The sequence below is a fragment of the Aegilops tauschii genome, chromosome 5, assembly GCF_002575655.3.
Source record: "Aegilops tauschii subsp. strangulata cultivar AL8/78 chromosome 5, Aet v6.0, whole genome shotgun sequence".
Classification (NCBI taxonomy): Eukaryota; Viridiplantae; Streptophyta; class Magnoliopsida; order Poales; family Poaceae; genus Aegilops; species Aegilops tauschii.
In genome coordinates, this window is record NC_053039.3 from 568,123,272 (window position 1) to 568,148,270 (window position 24,999).

Sequence of the window (24,999 nt, forward strand, 5' to 3'; positions counted from 1 at the left end):
CATCAATTGAATCGGCTACATCCGGGGTTACACCGGCTGACCGGAGAATAGGCATTTGGATTGCAAAATGCCGCCCTATTTGAAGCGCCCCATATCCAAACCGAAGGTATGTGCACTTCATCCATAGCCCCAGATATGGGGATTTGTAATTTTTGCAATGAAATGTTCCGTGTAATTCATCCATCAGCCAGATTATAATTGTTATTTATGTTCATTGCCAGCCTAGTATTGTTTTCAAAATCCATTTGTCTCAATATTTCTCAGAGCTTCAAATCAATTGACAAATGGTATGGAATTTTTATTTTGCTTCGTGTAATGCTTCCAGTATAGAGAGCTTCAAGTGTATGTACCCACAATTCGATAAATATGTATTGTTTTCATTTTTCAAAATTTCATGCTTCCACCTAAGGCTAAAATTGCACTCTTTGCAGTTTTTACAGCTTCATAAAAGAATGCTTCTACATTGTTCCCTTTTTGATATGCTCGTCTAGAAAAATGCTTCCATGCCATTGTCACCAATGCATCCTCATCATGACATCAAGCTTACTAATGCCAATGTCATGTGCCGTATTATTGAGTGAATATCACGTGCTTCTTACATTCTTGATGTCATCAGTCAATAAATATATACTTTTAGTTCTAATGTATTGCTTCCATACAACTAATTCCATGACACAACGAATCTATCACTTTATTCCTTCTAACACATTTTTTTCTTCAGAAATGCTAACACATTACATTTCGTATGTTCTCAGGTGACACTCAAAAATGAGTAAAAAAGAGTCGTCCATTTAAAAAAAAATCCATGCTTCCAAGTAATACCACTTATATGCCCATGGCACTATTTTCATGCTTCCGGATGCTTCCTCGGTTTATAGTGTATGCTTCAATTTGTGAAAACAACCTGTTGGAAAGTAGCAAATTATTGCTTCTTGTTAATCATTATTCCTTTATTTTCGCCATATGCTTCTAATGTAAACATGTAGCACCACACCACAACAATGTTTCGAGGCATTAAAATTGTGCACCCAAGTCTTTCCCAGCAAGGACGTAGGTTTTGGCAAATCAAATTTCTATGCTTTTAGTGCATGATAGGATCAAATCATTGATTTTGTGGTATCCATGCCTCATACATTTTGATCTCTCAGTTTTGACATATGTTTCTATGCCGATTAGGGGGTGCCCAGAGATCAAGGCTGACTGTGTATACTTCATAGAAGACGAGTCGAGTTCGCACACCGATTGCTATAACCGAGACGTTTGGGTTGTCGGTGTATATAGCCTCAAGGACCTTATAGTGAAGAAGATCAAGGCAGTCGGGCAGGGGTACCCCAACTTCTACCAGCCGACATCGTGGTTCATGCCTTTCATCACATGATAGCTACGTCACATTTGAATTAGTGTAGTTTGATGGATGGAAGTAATTTGACTTTGCCTGTTGAATCATACTCTCATTTGTGAGTAGCAATTTTTTTTTGTTTCATGCAAACAAATCTCTAACTTGTATGAAACATGTGTTATTTAACTAGAAATATATTTGTCTTTGATCGAAGCAAGATCTTATTAGTTGGACGTAATTCTATAGTCGATGTAAATAAGATGTGTGATGCTTCTCAAACATGTGGTATAATTTTCTTTTTTATGGAAGGATGTTCAAAGCAATTCTCTTGTTGATGGAATAAAGATAGTGATGCTTCTGAACGAAATACACACAACATCGACACAAAATTTGAAATAAATCAAAGCTGGTATAATTCACTATAGAAGAAAAATTTATATAAATGGAAACATAATTTATTTTTTTGCCGCAAAAGAAGCAAACATAAATTAATTTGTTAAGGAGAAAGAAGACAAGAAAAAACAAAGGTGGAAGCATGAATTAGTTACATGGGATGCAATTTCGGATAACATCAAAAGCAAGGAATCTTGCTGCGTAAATTGTGTAAATTGTTTCCTAAAATTAAGGAGCAATGCACGTAATTAGGGATCCATACCCATGATCTATGGAAACAGTCCTAGGGCCTCGTTTTAATGGAGGAAGCACACAATTATTAGGGAACAAAATATCCTCTGGCATGGGCAAAAGCAGCAATGGGACGTCCCCCTCTATTTTGATCCAACATTGCATGACTAGTCTGATGGATGCACAATATGAGTAGTCTGATGCCTAGTGCTGCCCCTTAATCAATTTGATTCAGCCAAACCATTTTGTGTATGAACATATGAAACAGAGTGCTGAAATTCAATCCCCAGGGTCATTCAATGATCATTGAAAGCATGTGAGGAAAATTCTGCAGCATTGTCTATGCGAATTATCTTCATTTGACTTTCTGGATAATAACGGGCTCGTAACTTAATGACTTGCCTCATTATCTTGGCAAATGCATGGTTTCACGTGGATAGAAGACACGCGTGTGACCATCGTGTAGATGAATCAATTAAGACCATGAAATACTGGAAAGGTCCAAATAATGGTTGGATGGGACCACAAATGTCTCCTCGAATACGTTCAAGAAACTGAAGTGGTTCAGCTTGTATTTTTAGGTGAGAGGGCCTCAAAATTAGCTTTCCCGTGGCACAAGATGTGCACACAAAGTCTGAAGAATGAGGAAATTTTGACTCAAGCAAATTATGACCAATGGAATTGCTAGTAATTTTTCTTATCATCCCGATCCTGGGATGGCCTAGGCGATCATGCCAGGTTTGAAATGAGTCAACATTTCAAAAAATTACTTTGTATGCAACATGTTATATGGGTTTGATGTAGGTATAGTACAAACCGGATGACAGAGAAGGAATTTTTTCATGTACCTGCTTGCCATATCCGTGATTTTTGGTGAAGAGTAGATACTCCTCTTTGTTGTCTTCATGGGGTTCAATGTGAAAGCCATTTTTACGGATATATTGATAACTGATCAGGGTACGTGATGAGTTGGGATACAACAAAGCATCCTCAATTGTCACTTGTGTACCACCTGGGAGGGTAAATAAGGCACGTCTAGTGCCAACGACTACCGTATCGCGTCCAGCGATAGTTATAATATCTCCATTCATCTTTTTCAGAGTTTGAAAATATTTCATCTCCCTTAGTATGGAGTTTGTGGTTGCACTATCCACAAGGCATAATTCCTCTTCCATCCAATTGTCACCGTAGAGAACTTCGGCGAGTGAACTTCTCTCTGTCTCTTCTGCTCTCTGTAGAAACTATCTGCTGATAACATGTTTAAGTGAAAGATCAACTTGTATTGGTTGATAGAAACAGTACACTTTATATATGTTTGAAAAAGATGCATCACACAAAACGAGATGGGTGGAACCAATGCAACGATTAGAAGAGAGGGGAAAGAGAGATGCGTCGGTTGCTACAAGGCAACTGCACGCTGGACGACAAGGGAAGATTTGAAGGAAATATGCCCTAGAGGCAATAATAAAGATGTTATTTATATTTCCTTATATCATGATAAATGTTTATTATTCATGCTAAAATTGTATTAAGCGGAAACTTGATACATGTGTGAATACATAGACAAAACATAGTGTACCTACTATGCCTCTACTTGACTAGATCGTTAACCAAAGATGGTTAAGTTTCCTAACCATAGACATGTGTGTCATTTGATGAACGGGATCACATCATTAAAGAATGATGTGATGGACAAGACCCATCCGTTAGCTTAACATTATGATCGTTTAGTTTTATTGCTATTGCTTTCTTTATGACTTATACATATTCCTCTAACTATGAGATTATCCAACTCCCGAATGCCAGAGGAACACCTTGTGTGCTATCAAACGTCACAACGTAACTGGGTGATTATAAAGATGCTCTAAAGGTGTCTCCGAAGGTGTTTGATGGTTGGCATAGATCAAGATTAGGATTTGTCACTCCGTGTATCCGAGAGGTATCTCTGGCCCTCTCGGTAATGCACATCACAATAAGCCTTGCAAGCAATGTGACTAATGAGTTAGTTACGGGATGATACATCACGGAACAAGTAAAGAGACTTGCCGGTAACGAGATTGAACTAGGTATGATGATACCGACGATCGAATCTCGGGCAAGTAACATACCGATGACAAAGGGAACAACATATGTTGTTATGCGGTTTGACCGATAAAGATCTTCCTATAATATGTAGGAGCCAATATGAGCATCCAGGTTCCGCTATTGGTTATTGACCGGAGATGTGTCTCGGTCATGTCTACATAGTTCTCGAACCCGTAGGGTCCGCACGCTTAACGTTCAATGACGATTTGTATTATGAGTTATGTGTTTTGGTGACCGAAGTTTGTTCGGAGTCCCAGATGAGATCACGGACATGACGAGAAGTCTCGAAATGGTTGAGAGGTAAAGATTGATATATTGGAAGGTTATATACGGACACCGGAATGGTTCCGATAAGGTTCGGGGATTTTTCGGAGTACCGGGAGGCTACCGGAACCCCCCGGGAAAGTTATTGGGCCTATTCGGCCATAGTGGAGGAGAGGAGGCAGGCCACGGAGGTGGCGCGCGCGCCCCTTGCCCCAATCCAAATTGGACAAGGGAAGGGGGCGCGGCCCCCCTCTATCCTTCTCCCTCTCTCTCCCTTCCCCTTTCCCTCTCCGTTGGAAGGAAGGAGGGGGGGCGAATCCTACTTGGATTGGGAGTCCAAGTAGGACTCCCCCCTTGGCGCGCCCTCCTTGGCCGCCGACCTCCTCCTCCCCCTCCTTTATATACGTGGCTAGGGGGCACCCCAAAGGACAACAATTGTTTCTTAGCCGTGTGCGGTGCCCCCTTGCATAGTTTACCACCTCGGTCATATTGTCGTAGTGCTTAGGCGAAGCCCTGCGCGGATCACATCACCAACACCTTCGCCACACCGTCGTGCTGACGGAACTCTCCCTCGAACCTCTACTGGATCAAGAGCTCGAGGGACGTCATCATGCTGAACGTGGGCTGAACACGGAGGTGCCGTACGTTCAGTACTTGGATCGGTTGCATCGTGAAGACGTTCGACTACATCAACCGCGTTACTAAACGCTTCCGCTTTCGGTCTACGAGGGTACGTGGACACACTCTCCCCGCTCATTGCTATGCTTCTCCTAGATAGATCTTGCGTGATCGTAGAAATTTTTTTTAATTACTATGTTCCCCAACAGTGGCATCCGAGCCAGGTCTATGCGTAGATGATATGCACAAGTAGAACACAAAGAGTTGTGGGCGATAATAGGCATACTGCTTACCACCAACGTCTTACTTTGACTCGGCGGTATTGTTGGATGAAACGACCCGGAGCGACATTACATGACCGCGTTCATGAGACTGCTTCAACCGACATGCTTCGCACACAGGTGGCTAGCGGGTGTCTGTTTCTCTAACTTTAGTTGAATCGAGTTTGACTACGGCCGGTCCTTGTTGAAGGTTAAAACAACACACTTGACGAAAAATCATTGTCGTTTTGATGCGTAGGTAAGAACAGTTCTTGCTAGAAGTCTGTAGTAGCCACGTAAAACTTGCAACAACAAAGTAGAGGACGTCTAACTTGTTTTTGCAGGGCATGCTGTGATGTGATATGGTCAAGACGTGATGAGATATAAATTTTTGTATGAGATGATCATGTTTTGTATAAGTTATCGGCAACTGGCAGGAGCCTTATGGTTGTCGCTTTATTGTATGAAATGCAATCGCCATGTAATTGCTTTACTTTATCACTAAGCGGTAGCGATAGTCGTAGAAGCAATAGTTGGCGAGACGACAACGATGCTATGATGGAGATCAAGGTGTCAAGCCGGTGACGATGGAGATCATGACGGTGCTTTGGAGATGGAGATCAAAGGCACAAGATGATGATGGCCGATTGCATGTGATGTTTATCCTTTATGCATCTTATTTTGCTTAGTACGGCGGTAGCATTATAAGATGAACCCTCACTAAATTTCAAGGTACAAGTGTTCTCCCTGAGTATGCACCGTTGCGACAGTTCATCGTGCCGAGACACCATGTGATGATTGGGTGTGATAAGCTCTACATTCACATACAACGGGTGCAAGCCAGTTTTGCACATGTAGAATACTCGGGTTAAACTTGACGAGCCTAGCATATGCAGATATGGCCTCGGAACACTGAGACCGAAAGGTCGAACGTGAATCATATAGCAGATATGATCAACATAGAGATGTTCACCATTGAAAACTACTCCATCTCACGTGATGATCGGACATGGTTTAGTTGATATGGACCACGTGATCATTTAGATGACTAGAGGGATGTCTATCTAAGTGGGAGTTCTTAAGTAATATGATTAATTAAACTTTAATTTATCATGAACTTAGTCCTGATAGTATTTGCATATCTATGTTCTAGATCAATAGCTTGTGATGTAGCTCCCCGTTTATTTTTGATATGTTCCTAGAGAAAAATAAGTTGAAAGATGACAGTAGCAATGATGCGGACTGGGTCTGTGATCTGAGGATTATCCTCATTGTTGCACAGAATAATTATGTCCTTGATGCACCGCTTGGTGACGGACCTATTGCAGGAGCAGATGCATACATTATGAACGTTTGGCAAGCTCGGTATGATGACTACTTGATAGTTTAGTGCGCCATGCTTTACGGCTTAGAACCGGGACTTCAAAAATGTTTTGAAATGCCACAGAGCATATAAGATGTTCCAAGAGCTGAAATTGGTATTTCAGACTCATGCCCGAGTCAAGAGGTAGGAGACCTCTGACAAGTATTTTGCCTACAAGATGGAGGAGAATAACTCAAGCAGTGAGCATGTGCTCAGAATGTCTAAGTACTACAATCGCTTGAATCAAGTGGGAGTTAATCTTCCAGATAAGATAGTGATTGACAGAGTTCTCTAGTCACTATCACCAAGTTACTGGAACTTCGTGATGAACTATAATATGCAAGGGATGACGAAAACGATTCCCGAGCTCTTCGTGATGCTAAAATCGACGAAGGTAGAAATCAAGAAAGAGCATCAAGTGTTGATGGTTAACAAGACCACTAGTTTCAATAAAAGGGGCGAAGGAAAAGAAAGGAAACCTCAAGAAGAATGGCAAGCAAGTTTCCACTCCCGTGAAGAAGCCCAAAGTTGAAACCAAGCCTAAAACTGAGTGCTTCTACTACAAAGGATATGGTCGCTGGAAGCGGAAATACCCCAAGTACTTGGTGGATAAGAAGGATGGCAAAGTGAACAAAGGTATATGTGATATACATGTTATTGATGTGTACTTTACTTGTGTTCATAGTAACCCCTGGGTATTTGATATCGGTTCAGCTGCTAAGATTAGTAACTCAAAACAGGAGTTGCAGAATGAACAGAGACTAGTTATGGGCGAAGTGACGATGTATGTTGGAAGTGATTCCAAGGTTGATACGATCACCATCACACACTCCCTCTACCTTCAGGATTAGTGTTGAACCTAAATAAATGTTATTTGGTGTTTGCGTTGAGCATGAATATGATTAGATCATGTTTATTGCAATACGGTTATTCATTTAATTCAGAGAATAATTGTTATTTTGTTTACATGAATAAAACCTTCCATGGTCATACACCCAATATGAATGGTTTATTGAATCCCGATCGTAGTGATACACATATTCATAATATTGATACCAAAAGATGCAAAGTTGGTAATGATAGTGTAACATATTTGTGGCACTGCCGTTTAGATTATATTGGTGTAAAGCGCATGAAGAAACTCCATATGGATGGATTTTTGGAATCACTTGATTATGAATCATTTGACACTTGCGAACCATGCCTCATGGGCAAGATGACTAAAACTCCATTCTTCGGAACAATGGAGCGAGCCAATGACTTATTGGAAATAATACATAACGATGTATGTGGTCCGATGAGTGTTGAGGCTCACGGCGGGTATCGTTATTTTCTGACCTTCACAAATTCTTAATGAAACATAAGTCTGAAACATTTGAAAAGTTCAAAGAATTTCAGAGTAAAGTGGAGAATCATCATAACAAGAAAATAAAGTTTCTACGAACCTGATCGTGGAGGCGAATATTTGAGTTACGAGTTTGGCCTTCAATTAGAACAATGTGGAATAGTTTCACAACTCACGCCACCTGGAACACCACAGCGTAATGGTGTGTCCAAACGTCATAACCGTACTTTATTAGATATGGTGTGATCTATGATGTCTCTTACCGATTTATCACTATCGTTTTGGAGTTATGCATTAGAGACAGCTCCATTCACGTTACATAGGGCACCATCTAAATCCATTGAGACGACACCGTGTGAACTGTGGTTTGGCAAGAAACCTAAGCTGTCGTTTCTTAAAGTTTGGGGCTGCGATGCTTATGTGAAAAAGCTTCAACCTGATAAGCTCGAACCCAAATCGAAGAAACGCGTCTTCATAGGATACCCAAAGGAAACTGTTGGGTACACCTTCTATCACAGATCCGAAGGCAAGATATTCGTTGCTAAGAATGGATCCTTTCTAGAGAAGGAGTTTCTCTCAAAAGAAGTGAGTGGGAGGAAAGTAGAACTTGATAAGGTAATTGTACCTTATCCCGAATTGGAAAGTAGTTCATCACAGAAATCAGTTCCAGTGATTCCTACACCAATTAGTGAGGAAGCTAATGATGATGATCATGAAGCTTCAGATCAAGTTACTACCGAACCTCGTAGGTCAACCAGAGTACGGTCCGCACCAGAGTGGTACGGTAATTGAAGGAAATATGCCCTAGAGGCAATAATAAAGTTATTATTTATTTTCTTATTTCATGATAAATGTGTATTATTCATGCTAGAATTGTATTAACCAGAAACATAATACATGTGTGAGTACATAGACAAACAGAGTGTCACTAGTATGCCTCTACTTGACTAGCTCGTTGATCAAAGATGGTTATGTTTCCTTGCCATAGACATGAGTTGTCATTTGATTAACGGGGTCACATCATTAGGAGAATGATGTGATTGACTTGACTCATTCCGTTAGCTTAGCACTTGATCGTTTAGTATGTTGCTATTGCTTTCTTCATGACTTATACATGTTCCTATGACTATGAGATTATGCAACTCCCGTTTACCGGAGGAACACTTTTTGTGTTACCAAACATCACAACGTAACTAGGTGATTATAAAGGTGCTCTACAGGTGTCTCCGAAGGTACTTGTTGGGTTGGCGTATTTCGATATTAGGATTTGTCACTCCGATTGTCGGAGAGGTATCTCTGGGCCCTCACGGTAATGCACATCACTATAAACCTTGCAAGCATTGTGACTAATGAGTTAGTTGCGAGATGATGTATTACGGAACGAGTAAAGAGACTTGCCGGTAACGAGATTGAACTAGGTATTGAGATACCGACGATCAAATCTCGGGCAAGTAACATACCGATGACAAAGGGAACAATGTATGTTGTTATGCGGTTTGACCGATAAAGATCTTCGTAGAATATGTAGGAGCCAATATGAGCATCCAGGTTCCGCTATTGGTTATTGACCGGAGACGTGTCTCGGTCATGTCTACATAGTTCTCGAACCCGTAGGGTCCGCACGCTTAAAGTTCTGTGACGATTTGTATTATGAGTTTATGTGTTTTGATGTACCGAAGGTAGTTCGGAGTCCCGGATGAGATCGGGGACATGACGAGGAGTCTCAAAATGGTTGAGACGTAAAGATCGATATATTGGACGACTATATTTGGACATCGGAAATGTTCTGAGTGATTCGGGTATTTTCGGAGTACCGGGGAGTTACGGGATTTCACCGGGAGAAGTATTGGGCCTTATTGGGCCATACGGGAATAGAGGAGAGAGGCCAAAAGGAAGGAGGAGCGCGCCCCCCTCTGGTCCGAATTGGACAAGGGGTGCAGCCCCCTTTTCCTTCTCCCTCTCCCCCCTTTTCCTTCTCTCCTACTCCGGAAAGGAAAAGGGAATCCTACTAGAACTTGGGAGTCCTAGTAGGACTCCCCACACTTGGCGCGCCCCCTCTAGGGCCGGCTTCTCCCTCCCTCCTTTATATACGGGGGCAGGGGCACCTCTAGACACAACAATTGATCTCTTGATCTCTTAGCCGTGTGCGGTGCCCCCCTCCACCATATTCCACCTCGATCATATCGTAGCGGTGTTTAGGCGAAGCCCTGCGTCGGTAGCAACATCATCACCGTCATCACGCCGTCGTGCTGACGGAACTCACCCGTGAAGCTCTGCTGGATCGGAGTTCGCGGGACGTCATCGAGCTGAACGTGTGCTGAACTCGGAGGTGCCGTGCGTTCGGTACTTGGATCGGTCGGATCGTGAAGACGTACTACATCAATCGCGTTGTGCTAACGCTTCCGCTTTCGGTCTACGAGGGTACGTGGACACACTCTCCCCTCTCGTTGCTATGCATCACCATGATCCGGTGTGTGCGTAGGAAATTTTTTGAAATTACTACGTTCCCCAACAGTAATCCTGTTCTGGAAGTCATGTTACTAGACCATGACGAATCTACGAACTATGAGGAAGCGATGATGAGCCCAGATTCCGCGAAATGGCTTGAGGCCATGAAATCTGAGATGGGATCCATGTATGAGAACAAAGTATGGACTTTGGTTGACTTGCCCGATGATCGGCAAGCCATTGAGAATAAATGGTTCTTCAAGAGGAAGATGGACGCTGATAGTAGTATTACTATCTACAAAACTTGAATTGTCGAAAAAGGTTTTCGACAAGTTCAAGATGTTGACTATGATGAGATTTTCTCACTCGCATCGATGCTTAAAGTCTGTCCGAATCATGTTAGCAATTGCCGCATTTTATGAAATCTGGCAAATGGATGTCAAGACTACATTCCTTAATAGATTTATTAAAAAAGAGTTGTATATGATGCAACCAGAAAGTTTTCTCAATCCTAAAAGGTGCTAACAAAGTGTGCAAGCTCCAGCGATCCATCTATGGACCGGTGCAAGCATCTCGGAGTTGGAATATACGCTTTGATGAGTTGATCAAAGCGTATAGTTTTATACAGACTTGCGTTGAAGCCTGTATTTACAAGAAAGTGAGTGGGAGCACTACAGCCTTTCTGATAAGTATATGTGAATGACATATTGTTGATCGGAAATGATGTAGAATTTTCTGGAAAGCATAAAGGAGTGTTTGAAAGGAGTTTTTCAAAGAAAGACCTCAGTGAAGGTGCTTACATATTGGGCATGAAGATCCATAGAGATAGATCAAGACGCTTGATAAGTTTTTTCAATGAATACATACTTGACAAAAGTTTGAAGTAGTTCAAAATGGAACAGTCAAAGAAGAAGTTCTTGCCCGTGTTGCAAGGTGTGAAATTGAGTAAAGACTCAAAACCCGACCACGGCAGAAAATAGAAAGAGAATGAAAAGTCATTCTCTATGCCTCAGTCATAGGTTCTATAAAGTATGCTACACTGTGTACCAGACCTATTGTGTACCTCACCATGAGTTTGGCAAGAGGGTACAATAGTGATCCAGGAGTGGATTACTGGACAATGGTCAAAATTATTCTTAGTGGAATACGGATATGTTTCTTGGTTATGGAGGTGACAAAAAGTTCGTCGTAAAGAGTTACGTCGATGCAAGCTTTGACACTGATCCGGATGACCCTAAGTCTCAATGTGGATATATATATATTGAAAGTGGGAGCAATTAACTAGAGTAGCTCCGTACAGAGCATTGTAGACATAGAAATTTGCAAAATACATATGGATCTGAATGTGGCAGACCCGTTGACTAAACTTCTCTCACAAGCAAAACATGATCACACCTTAATACTCTTTGGGTATTAATCACATGGCGATGTGAACCAGATTATTGACTCTAGTAAACCCTTTGGGTATTGGTCACATGGCGATGTGAACTATAGAGTGTTAAATCACATGACGATGTGAACTATTGATGTTAAATCACATGGCGATGTGAACTACATTATTGACTCTAGTGCAAGTGGGAGACTGAAGAAAATATGCCCTAGAGGCAATAATAAAGATGTTATTTATATTTCCTTATATCATGATAAATGTTTATTATTCATGCTAAAATTGTATTAAGTGGAAACTTGATACATGTGTGAATACACTACAAGAGATCGGACCTACTATGACGAGCTCAAAAATGTCAAGTAATAGCTAAAGACGTCACAAAATACTCACGTGTGACATTTTTCAGGCGTCACGAGCATCGTCACAGAATCCCTGTCACAGATTATTCCTAGTGACGCAGCACGCAAAAAATGTCATCGGGTATGGGACCTTCGGTGACGAAGCTGTCGTCACAAGACTATTGACGGGCTAATGCGCAGTGGGTTTCAAAATGGGCCAAGCCCAATAATTTAGCGATTTTTCTATTTTTGGATCTAATTGTTTGGTGGGCCATAGCCAATTTGCAACCCATTAGTTGTTGATCCAGCCCACCAATTTATGGAGATTGCCATTTTCTGCTAGCCTTTTCAAGAATTACATTATTTATAGTTTTTCCTCTCATATTAGTTTGGCCTGGTCCGATTCAAAGCCAATTGGGCTTGTGGTTTTTTTAAGACCATCTTTTCATTGATCAATTTCCACATCACATTACAAGCTAACTTGTATCGAAATAATGTGTACACTAAACACTTACATGCACCATCCAACATAACCCAAGCTACATAATCGTTTGATACAACATATTTTTTAGAACATTTGGAGGTCATCAATATAGACCTTCTTGGTGTGAGTCTTAGCTCCCACCTTAATCAAAACCTGAAACCTTGTTGGATGCTTCTTCTCGTGACTTCATGAAGGCAGATAGAGTTGTTTGATCCTTCTTTGTCCATATCAACTTCTTGAAAGATGACTTACGAATCAACCTATTAGAAACAAAGACATAAATACAACAGCATGAATGAGTTAGAAAAAACCATCGACCATTGCAACAGAGAACAACATGAAAGTTATAACTGGGAGCTCTAGGTTGGAATCTTAACAGAAAAAGACATGATAGTACTTGTCTAATAAGTGATATGAACAAAACTAAACATGTCGTATTTGTGAGCAACAAAGGTCATCTGAAATATTAAATTGGAATTAAAATGGTGCAGAAAAACAAAATAATCGACAAAGCTACTAAGGAAGAAACCTTGAAGCAGCTAGAATAGTGAAGAAAGCATGAAGAAGTTTCGCAGAGCTTCGTTGTTGTCCTTGGCACACATTTGATCAATAAGATACTTCCATTTGAAAATAAGTTACTAACAATTGTGCGATGATCGCAGGCCGAATAAAAAGCTCGTCTAGGTTTTGATCTTCAGTTGTAGTATCTGCTTGCTTGGATAGTAATCTGCATTAACATATAGTCAGTGTCACTTCTGATTGCCACAAACAAGTGCAGGGAATTAGTTCTCCATTAGCAATTTACCAAAATCATGTTGAATTGCTCATAAAATTCCAACGGCAGTTCTACAACAAAAATTCACTTGCAAATCTATTCACACACCCTCAAACCGAGTTGCCATGTGCTCAGAACTACAAAATAACATAACAATACTGGGGGAGCATCGGCATAATGAATTCTTTTATTGCAGCTCACTATTTCATTACTAACCCATGTCACATCTACTAGTTAGGTTCTAATAATAATTTCTCTAAAAGATAAATCAGAGCAGGTACAATTCAGTTTACAATTTTCAACTTAATGGCACGTATAAACTAGTTCCATGAGTTCAAGATTACTGGCACAAACAAGGACTATCTGACTTAGCAAATACTGCGGGTGTACTATAACGATTGACCAATAAAAAATCACTAACAAGAATAGAACAACACTAATATCTGAACCAATGCCCGCACAGAAGCGATTCATCTAAATTGAGAGCAGAGAGTTGAGCGTCGAACACATGTTAACCCAATTTGTTGGTCGAGCTTGGCGGTCCTCCAGTTGAACTCCGGCGTGCCCCTGTGGTCTGTGCTCTGTCAATATATGACGGACAAAACACAGGAAGAAGAAAAAACAGAGGGTCAATAAGAAGTACGGATAAGTGCAAAAGATCGGACGACTACGACCCTACTCATTAGTTAATCTCTGACGAAGGCGACGAGGCGGGTGTCATAGGCGAAACAGGGGTTCTGCTCAAGGAGGCCATAGCCAATTCCCACATCTCCCTCGTTTGCTCCGATAGAATTGACAATTGAGAAGTGTATGGACGAGTTGCACCACAAAGTGAGAGTTCAGTCCCTGCAATCACACGAGAGGGATCGGAGGACGCACGCATGCAGGTACTCACACTGAGAACGAACGTCAGGCACACAGGCTGGGCTACCACCGCGTGACCAGGCTGGTCCGGCCGCGGCGCACGCTGGGTCCACCGCTGCGCGCCATGGAGGGCCCTGACACCACTAGCAGCTTCCGCAGCTATACGTGGGCTGAAGCCAGCTCAACTTATACCCTGAAAAAAGGCCAGCTCAACAACACATATAACCAGCGATTTTTTTACCTCGCCCACATTCTCCTCCCCGAGCGAAACCCTACCTATCCGATCTCGTTTTCTTTCGCTCCTGTGGTGGCGGCGGTAGATCGGGGGCAACCAAACGTGACGACGGCGGTAAGAGTAGCTGCTCGCTCCTCTCTCTCCCGTCGGGTTCCTTGAGGGCACCGTAGAAAAATTTAAAGAAAGGGCTTGCCAGGCCATTGGCTGTGCTGCGTCCGTAACAGCCGCTAGCCACCCCTAACAAACAAAAGTTAACAGCCGCCAGCCGGAACCGAGCCGTGCGGCCGTGTCGTGCCTTGCCTTTCCTCTCCCCGCCGCGACGTGACACCGGCTAGAACCCATGACAGACGAACAGATAGATCACATACGCCCTGGCACGAAATAATTAACTTACAGATCGAGCCACACACGCCCCAGGAAAGAGATGACTAACCTGTTAAGTGTTATAGGCGTATATATATATATATATATATATATATATATATATATATATATATATAGTCCAGGACCATAATATACTAGTATATTTTTAGCACAATTAACATTGTTAGTATCTAAAAATATAACTCTACCCTATTAGCAACGCCATTAGTTGAGACCATAATGGTCCCGTGTTCAAACTCCCTGTACCAAAAAAAATCCCGTTAACTTATATTTCCATTTTTTGATAGAATGTAATGACATCATCTCACAAATGCATGGATTCAAGGATTTTTGCTTGGTCACTATCTATTTACATTAGATGGAACAAAATAAAAAATTTCCCTAGCCATTACCTATCTATATTAATGGAACAAAATACTTACAGTGCTCAGTAGACTTTGAAAACACTATGGCCCTACTGCCAACACTAGTATGCGGGGTCCTACCGCTCAGTAACCCGGGAAACAGGTATGGCAGGTCCCATCGGTGGAAATCACATAAAAAAAGTAATCATCACACATTTGTAATATTCGGTGACTCTAGTACGCTCGTCATGGAAATTACCAAACTGTCAAAGAAACTGGTAACCAGGTGCGCTCAAAGGCTAAAGCGATTATGTGACGTCTATCATCATTGATTTGTGGTAATCAGTGACGCCACTTATGTAAACATCACACATTATGTATTCCTGTGACGTAGTCCAACTTCGGCACGAGGATTTTCGTCACAGTATCTCAGTTTTTTTATAGTGATACATAGACAAAACAGAGTGTCCCTAATATGCCTCTATTTGACTAACTCGTTAATCAAAGATGTTTAAGATTCCTAACCATAGACATGTGTTGTCATTTGATGAACGGGATCACATCATTAGAGATTATGATCATTTAGCTTAGCTTAACATTATGATCGTTTAGTTTTATTGCTTTTGCTTTCTTCATGACTTATACATATTTCTCTAACTATGAGAATATGTAACTCCCGAATGCCAGAGGAACACCTTGTGTGCTATCAAACGTCACAACGTAACTGAGTTATTATAAAGATGCTCTATACGTGTCTCCGAAGGTGTTTGTTGGGTTGGCATAGATCAAGATTAGGATTTGTCACTCCGTGTATCGGAGAGGTATCTCTGGGCCCTCTCGGTAATGCACATCACAATAAGCCTTGGAAGCAGTGTGACTAATGAGTTAGTTACGGGATGATACATTATGGAACGAGTAAAGAGACTTGCCGGTAACGAGATTGAACTAGGTATGATGATACCGACGATCGAATCTCGGGCAAGTAACATACCGATGACAAAGGGAACAACGTATGCGGTTATGCAGTTTGACCGATAAAGATCTTCGTAGAATATGTAGGAGCCAATATGAGCATCCAGATTCCGCTATTGGTTATTGACCGGAGATATGTCTCGGTCATGTCTACATAGTTCTCGAACCCGTAGGGTCCGCACGCTTAAATGTGTAATAATTTTTAAAGACGTTGTAAATATTTTTAAATATGTTATGAACATTATTAATAGGTGACAAACATTTTTGAATACACAATGAACATTAATGCAAATAAACTACAATTCTTTTTAACATACATGGCAAAGATTTTATAAATACAGGTCGAACACTTTTTAATATGCTATGAACATTTTTAAATGCGCCATGAATTGTTTTTTCAAAAAATTGTAACAGTTTTTAATACACGATGAAACTTATTGAAATAGGCAAACATTTTATAGAAGTGTGTGAAACATTTTAGAAATAAATGGGTTCAAAAAAATGTACACATTTTTAAAGCACGAAAATTTATTTTTAAAAGTCCTCATGTATATCTAATATATATTCGCAATTAAAAAAATGGATGATTTTTTTGTACATTAATGTTTTAAAAACAATCTCATGAACTATTTTTAAAAATGATATAAACATATTTTTTGAATGGTACAAACATTTTATAAATGTCATGAACAATTTTTAATATGTGATCAAAAGCTTGTTAACTACACTATATACATTATTTTAAATGCATGATGAAAATAAACTATAATTCTTTTTCACATACACGAGAAAATTTTAAATACAGGTCTGATACTTTTTAATATGCTATGAACATTTTTAAGTTCGCCATGATTTTGTTTTCAAAAAATTGAAACAATTTTCAATGCATGATGAAATTTATTGAAATAGGCAAATATTTTATAGAAATGTGTGAAACGGTTTAGAAATAAATAGGTTTTTAAAAAGTGTTGACACATTTTTAAAGCATGTAAAGTTTTTTTTAAGTCCTCGTGTATAACTTATATATATTTGCAATAAAAAGTTGCATGGATTTTTTGTATATTTCATTAATGGTTTCAAAAACTGTCATGAATTTTCTTTAAATGCCATAAACATAATTTTTGAATGGTACAACTATTTTATAAATGTCATGAGCAATTTTGAATACGTGATGAAAAGCTTGTTAACTACACTATATACCTTTTTAAATCCATTATAATTCTTTAAATACTTAGTAAATATTTTTTAAATATCTTATAAACATTTATTTATAGAGGGCAAACATATTTCAGTGCACAATGAACAGTTTTCAACTACAGTATAATTCGTTTTTTATATATGCGATGAAAACTTGATAAATACAGTTCAAATACTTTTTAAATATGCTATGAACATTTTTAAATGCGCCATGAACATTAAAAAAATTGAAACAATTTTTATACATGATGAATTTTTTGAAATAGGAAAACATTTTATAATAATGTGTGAAACACTTTAAATATACATGGGTTTAGAAAAATGTAGACACATTGTTAAAGCACATAAAGTTTTTGAAATAATAGAGAGGGAAACGTAACAACAAAGTGATATAGGAAGAAAACCATATCCTGAAAGCCCGGCCTACGGAGCTGGCCCGTGCTGGTGCTCTGTGGGCGAGCACTTCCTTCTTCAGCTCGCAACAGGCGTGAAATAGCAGCGCCCTGTATCGACTTCCAGTGCGATTAAGATTAATGTGGTTGGTATGTCGACTGTTTTGAATCGAAAATGATTGATTGTCTTGATTGATGGTTACAGAGAGTATATATATCCCCTGGAGAGACGCGACGATACCGAAAAGATGCATCGGTTCCAGGAGGACGGGAGAGATGCGACGGTTGCGATGGACACAGGCGTCCTTGGCGGGCGCAACCGCTCGTTCGATGGGCAAGGGGAGATTTCCCTTAATTACAGATTATAGTTTAATCTTAACATCGACGACACATGCATCGTACTTGGTTTACAGAGAGAGTACACAACACCTCTCGAAAAGAGAAAACAAACACAACATTACACTGGCCGGCGGCTGAAAAAGAAAAAAAAAACTGCACGTACATCGCCACTGTTTGTACATTCAGCACGGTGCATGCTTGAAGCTCAAAAAAAAAAACACGGTCCATGCATGCAAGCCATTCAGCACTGGACCCATCGACCACTAGCTTGGATCCACAGATCTCAGGGTACACGCACATTTAATCTTGCAACCTACGCAGCACGCCTTTAACCTGTTCATGGATGCACGATCGATCGATGCATGTGACGCAGGCAGGGACCAACCGGACTACTGTTCCGAGTGTCCGTACTCCAATCCGTAGTATCGCGTACTTACTCGATTTAAAACTCCGGGGATACGAATTGCTCCAAGAAAATGAAAAACGCGGGGGTACGTTCGTACATACATATGGCTGCCCCTACCCCTAGTCGGTCGTGTATTCTGTCATTCTGTGGGCTAGTTTGCTCTTCGTGGCGGAGTCGGTGAGCGTCATGCAGTGTCCAACCGTGGGTGAAAATCCCAATGTGAGGATACAGTTATGGTGTCTATATGCGTCACTCATCTTTTTGAAGGCGTCGTCTTAAGGTTCGGCCACAATATCTACCTTGGGTTCCTTCTCTAGGGTAAAATGTATGAGCCGGTGTCCGCAGTTCATGCGACATTTTTTTTTTCCAGAGTTTTAGATTCTCACCTCTGCATCAAAGGCGGACAATTTTTTTGGAGGCGGCTATCTGTGTTCAGCTATGCCTTTACCTTCACGTGAAAACTTGAACTGGGGGGTTGGTCATTGAGATTCAGTAGCTCGATCTTGAGCAAATCCTTGAGGGTATGCCGGCATCATGAGCCTCTTTCCCGGTAAAATACCTAGGCCTTCCACTTTCAGTTCGGCAATTAAAGAAGGTGGATTTCCAATACCTTGAGGATAAGGCAGCCGGAAAATTGGTTACGTGGGAGGGCCAAAACATCTCTACCATTGGTCGTACGACACTTGTTAGGTTGGTCATCTCCTCCCAAGCGGTGTTCTCCATCACGCCCCTCATCGTGCCTCAAGGCTCTCTAGATAGCCTAAATAAGATTGAGCGGGCTTTCCTTTGGTCCGGTGCGGACAAGACAACGGGAGCCAAATGCAAGGTCAACTGGGAGGTGGTTTGTAGACCAAAACAACACGGTGGCCTTGGTGTCCTCAACACAAACAAATTTTCGCGTGCTTTGCGGCTTCGGTGGTTGTGGTTCGAATGGAACGATCCCTGCAAATTATGGGTTGGACTAGGAAACCCCTGCACCGAGGAGGACTACGAGTTTGTCTATGCCTCTACGACTATTACGGTGGGAGATGGCGCCAAAACGCCTTTTTGGGACTCCCTGTGGCTTCTTGGTCGCAAACCCAAGGATATTGCACCTCTCATCTTTACGGCCTCGACAAGAAAGAACTATAAGGTTCGTGAGGCCCTCAAGGGGAACGCTTGGATCCTCAAGATCAGCCACGTCGTGGTTGTCTCCGCCGCCCACATCCGGGAATTTTCACTCTATGGATGCTCCTAAATGACTTCCACCTTCATGAGCAAACCGAAGATACCATCGTCTGGAAGCACGGGAACGACGGGATATACACGGCAGCCACCGCGTATAAGGCTCAATTCTTAGGCTTGACTCTTTCCCCCTTGGATCGTATGGTTTGGAAGGCATGGGCGCCTCCAAAGGTCAATTTTTTTTTGCATGGTTGGCATTGCAAGATAGGATTTAGACCGCCGATTGCTTAGCGAGGCGAGGTTGGCCAAATTGTGGCCTCTGAAAGCTTTGCAATAGGGAACAAGAAACGGGTGCCCACCTTTTCTTCAAGTGTCGCTATACGATTCGTCTATGGAAGTCTCTCATTGAGATGCTTGGTCTCGCGCACATGGATACATCCGAGTGGCACAGGGACGAATCCGTCTTTGAATGGTAGGACAAGAGAACCGACAACCGTAACCCCAACCAACAAGCTTTGGCCTCTCTCACCATGCTTGTCTCGTGGACAATTTGGAATGAAAGAAACGCACGGGTGTTCCGTCATAAGAGTGTGCCACCGACCATCCTACTCGCTGCCATCGTCGATGACGCTAAGCTTTGGGTGACCGCGGGCGCAAAGAAATCAGGGAATATTTTTGGGGGCCAGTAATTGTCATGACGTACCTGTGGGTGCGTTGTAAAACTCTAAACTCTATTCTCTCCTTATTTAATAGATGAGGCAAATTTTATGCCTCCGTTTCAAAAAAAAAAATTGGGGACTTGGCTGTCGAGTCAAATGCCTCACTTCACAAGATGGTGTTAGTTGGCAGTTGGCGTGGCTTCCTTCTGTCGGTTATGAAATGTGTTGTTTCTTCATAGAGCTAAGTGGCGCAAGGCGGTGCTTTCATGAATACGTTTTGCTTTTTTTCTTCTTCTTTTACCCTTTGTGTTGGTGTGTACGTTGGTTGAGTACATTCTCGATGTATCATCTTCATGTTGTTGTGGATGTGAGGTTTGTTTATTTGTACCAGGGCGGCTATGCTTTGATAAAATTGCCGTTTCCACCGAAAATAGAAGACGGGAGCAAAAAGATGTAAGCAGATCTACCAATGCTCGACACCCTAGTACGCGCACGCATCCTTGGCTTGTACTACATCTGTTCAAAAATGTATGGCGTTTTGGTAGGCTTGTTTAACTTACCAAAACGTCATATATTTTAAGATGGAGGTGGTAACTATCAGCGGTACGTACCGTACGCACGCTATGTACGTGCTTTGCATCTGATTGAGTGCACACGCACCGGACCCGCCTGAATGGCTGATCACGATTAATGTGGTTGGTATGTCGACGACACATGCACCGTACCTGCGCGTGCACGGTACACCGGCTTAATTGGCTTTTGTCTTTACGGTCAGCACCACGCAGCAGTGAAACACAGAACAGTTCACGGCCAGATCGATCTCGCCCTACCTACACGTACGTGCATTCAATTTCTGAACCTAGCTAGGCTCATCACTCCACTCATCGCTGCTGGCCGACCGATCGATCGATCGATCAATGCATTGCATGTCATGTGCATGTGCAGCAGCAGGCAGGGACCAAGAGATCAATCGAATTTTTGTTCAAGATCCATCTCTCCAAACAACCGTACTCCGTCCGTAGTACTCTTGCGTACTGCTGCCTCCTTTCTCCCACACAAGATTTACTTTCGGCTTTATCTTACATCAAACTGTTTTAAGTTTGATTAACTTGTTAGAAAAGACTATCAACAACTCAGTACTACTCCCTCCATTCCTAAATATAAGTCTTTGTGAGCACAAAGACTTATATTTAGAAACGGAGGGAGTACTACCTAATAAGGACATTATGAGAATTTTTTTTTGGATAGATATATAGTGACAATGATACTGATTTGTTAGTGTGGAAGTTAATCTTCTCTCAAAGAGCTTGATCAAATTTAAAATAGCTTGACTTAAGACACGACTAAAAAAGGGCCTTGCATAGATGAATGGAGAAGTATTACTTATACTTATCAAGCGTGGCAATGTTACATACTTGCGCACAATTGGACATCCATAATACATGAATCAGTTGCATGTCGACGAGCTCTTGTACCCCTCAAGTCTGAGCTTGCCGCCGTACTGCTCGGGCAGCTGAGATACATCGATAGCGTCCCGGAGCGTGGAGTCGAGGTCTTTGTCAGCTACAAAGACAAACTTCTTCTTGGTGTTGTCGTCGATGAAGGGGTACACCATCTTCCACGCCGCCATGAACACGTAAGGCACGTGGATCAGGAACACCCGACCCAGCCGCTCCGGGTAGTAGTTCTGCATGATCTCCAACGCCGCCAGCTTCGCCCGAATGTCACAGTTGGCATACCCCCACCCCTTCAGGTCCACCACGGACGCAAACTTCTCCTGCCCCGCCGGCAACCTGAAGAATACACACATAGATGGACACATATATGTCAATAATCCACTAACTATTGACTAGTAGGATTACTTGCGCATTCAGCTTTACGTACTTGGTGCAGGTGTTGTCGAGAATGTAGACAACGTAGCGCTTGAACTCCTCGAGGTCGCGCTTGGCGGCGAAGTGCCGGTTGCCGAAGAGGTAGATCATGGGGCGGCCCGTCTTGTCGAAGCCTTGCACGTAGAGCTTGTCCTGCACGAGCTCGCCGCGCACATCGGCCTCAGTGATGGAGCCGCGCGGCTTGGCGGCTCGTTTCCAGGCGAGGTACTTGAGGAACATCGCCGACGCCTTGCTGATGTTGTGGTCCCGGGCTCGCAGGAACCGCCGCAGCATGAAGTCGTTCTCCTCCTGCACGCATGCATCTATGTGAGCGGTTGATCGACGGTGGGATGAAGGTCCACGTCGACGATGGTGCATGATTGAATGAACGGTTGATTGCACTGTACAGAAAGAATTTGAAGGACCAAGTGGCGCGGAGGTGGAGTCGACAAGGATCGATCACGAGGTGTTGGTGAGCATTTACGACGGACTTTTCTCAGCACGAGCTATGTGTGGGTGGTTCGATCGATCAAAGCTATGGCTGGCCGGCCCCATTTCCACCCGTGCCAATAAATTCGGTACCGCGCCAACGATGTGATGTGTGTGCCACCTGTACTAGCCAGTACTCCATGTTTTCCACTGCCAAAATACTGTCGGAAATTCATGTGTGCACGTGTACGTACGGTGCAAGAAGTTTTGCCGTTGTGGCTCCGGCTATACATAAAATATGCGTATGCACAGAGAATGGCCCGGCCGGTGTGTCGAGTAAAACATGCATGCATGCATGTGTGCACGTACGTATGGCGCATGCAGCAAGTTTTGCCGTTTTGGCTCCATGAATTTGCCTGCTTCCGACATCGTGCTGTCCTCCTCTTTCTAGGGAGGAAGACCGGTAGTATAGGTATGGACGGCGTGACCGCACGTCGTCGTCGGTGTGTAGCTCGGCGATGTTGTGATTTGCTGGCCAACCAGCCAACGGCCAACCACCCGTGGCCTCACCATTAACTGCCTATAGAAAATGAGACTGATGAACCAGAGAAAAGCTGGCGTGTCAGCCGTATATCACCATCCATCATCATCAACGCCAAAAGCGACCATCAACCACCCGCACGCAGGCGCAGCGGCCACCCACTTGACCGGAGGGAACGTGCAGCGGATCAGTTCTGATTTGGTCCATTGTCATTTGTTTACCTGGTCTCTACGCTTCACTACGTGTCTCCTAACCTCATTAGTTACTTGTTAATTAATCAGAAACTTACCGTGAGCGACAATCTTGGTCACCGTAAAAGTATGATCTACTTCCTTTGTCCCGAATTACTTGTCTTACATTTGTCTAGACACGCATGTATCTATCTGTATCTAGCCAAATAATTTGGGATGGGATGATATTATACTAAGCACGTGCAGTTATCGGTTCGTTAAGTGGCTAGTGTTGGTTGCTGGTTGGTTAGCTGCACTGGCAGTATACTCTCTCTCTATATATATTATATATATAGGAGTATATGTGTTGACTTTCGGATCTTCCATTTTGCTTTCTCTTTTTGGGGGAATATCTCAGTTTGAGCAAGGTTGATTGCTAGAGTACCCTTGATTGCTATGAGACCAGGGAAATGAATGAACAGAGCAGAGAAAGTGTGAGCCTTCTTCATTTTGAACAGTCAGACAAAGTGTGAGCTACCCACTTATGAGAGGGAGGAAATGAATGAACTCGGCACAGAATATGCATGTGAGCTTGCTGCTACGACGGGAGACCAACCAATTAAACTGAACCAAGAAGATCGATCACGTGAAGGGGATGAGTACCTTTTTTTTTTTGTGCGACTGAAAGGGGATGAGTACCTTGGCTGCGGGGTCCTGCGCCTCCACCACGGCCCGGAGCTCGGCCACCTTCTTCCACTCCGCCGGGTCGCCGCCGTCCCCGCCATGGCCGTTCTGCCTCGCCTGCTCCTCACCGCCGGACTCCATGCCGCGCCCCCGGCCTCCTTCCTCAACCGACCAGCCGGCCTCGGTTGATTGCCTTGCCGCGACTCAGAGAGGAACAAAAACCAAGTAGTTGCCGAGGCCTGCTGCTGGCTGGATACAGAGCGGCTCGCCCGGGAGGCTCTCGATTTTATAGCGGCAGAGGAGTGCGAGAGCTCTGGCTGGCTGGAACAAGTGAGAAGAGATGGGAATGAGGTGCGAGCTAGCTGTGCGAGGGCTGTCTTGTCTCCCTCCGGGTGGGGGTGGGGTGGAGGTGGAGGCGGAGCTCATCAAAATTGACGCCAGGCGCACCTCGACACGCCGCCTACTTATTTATGGGGCGCGCGCGGTGTACTGGCGCCGAAACGGACGCGCAACCGCTCTCTTCAAACCCATGTCGTTGGATCCCCAATCTGCAAAAAATACAGGTATACTCCAGAAGCCATGGCTACAAAACGGTGTATACCATGTTTTGTTTTTGGCAAAAAGACCGTGTTCCTAACTGGTCCCTGTCCAAGTAAAGCACCAGATAAAACAGGATCTCTCGCAAAAAAAGAGAGCAGGATCTTGCAACGCAGCTCTCCCAAACGAAAATCTTGGGTATGAACCCTGAAACGGGTGTCGCGTAGGCCACACTTGACGTGTGCTCCCATTGTATAGGGTATATAATAGGAATGTTGTGAAAGACCGTGTTTTTGCTGTTTTCGGAGTTGTTTCGTGTTGTAGCACAAATTTTTGGGTACCACGGGGTGGTCGTGAAAATGCTCTATTTTCGCCTTTCGGGCATGTTTTATAGGCTAGTAGTACATGCCACCGTTTTGGCGTTCCAAGTCTGTTTTCAGATTCCGTGAAACCCAACCAGCAACGGGGCGGTTGATCT

The 24,999-nt window shown here is 42.8% G+C and overlaps 1 protein-coding gene across 2 annotated transcripts; it reads right to left on the minus strand.

Moving 5' to 3' along the window:
- Positions 1–21,652: 21,652 nt before the first annotated feature.
- On the minus strand, positions 21,653–24,429 carry LOC109760306 (uncharacterized). Of its 2 annotated transcripts, none has more exons than XM_073498462.1 (3): positions 23,964–24,429; positions 22,174–22,469; positions 21,653–22,082 (listed from the first exon to the last, which is right to left on the minus strand). In XM_073498462.1, exons 1-3 carry the CDS (start codon positions 24,123–24,125, stop codon positions 21,737–21,739), a joined length of 804 nt encoding a protein of 267 aa, XP_073354563.1. In that variant the 5' UTR covers positions 24,126–24,429; the 3' UTR covers positions 21,653–21,736. The 2 variants fall into 2 exon arrangements, with proteins under 2 accessions (XP_073354563.1, XP_020174724.1); XM_020319135.4 differs by having other exon boundaries at positions 24,000–24,423.
- Between the last annotated feature and the right edge of the window lie 570 nt (positions 24,430–24,999).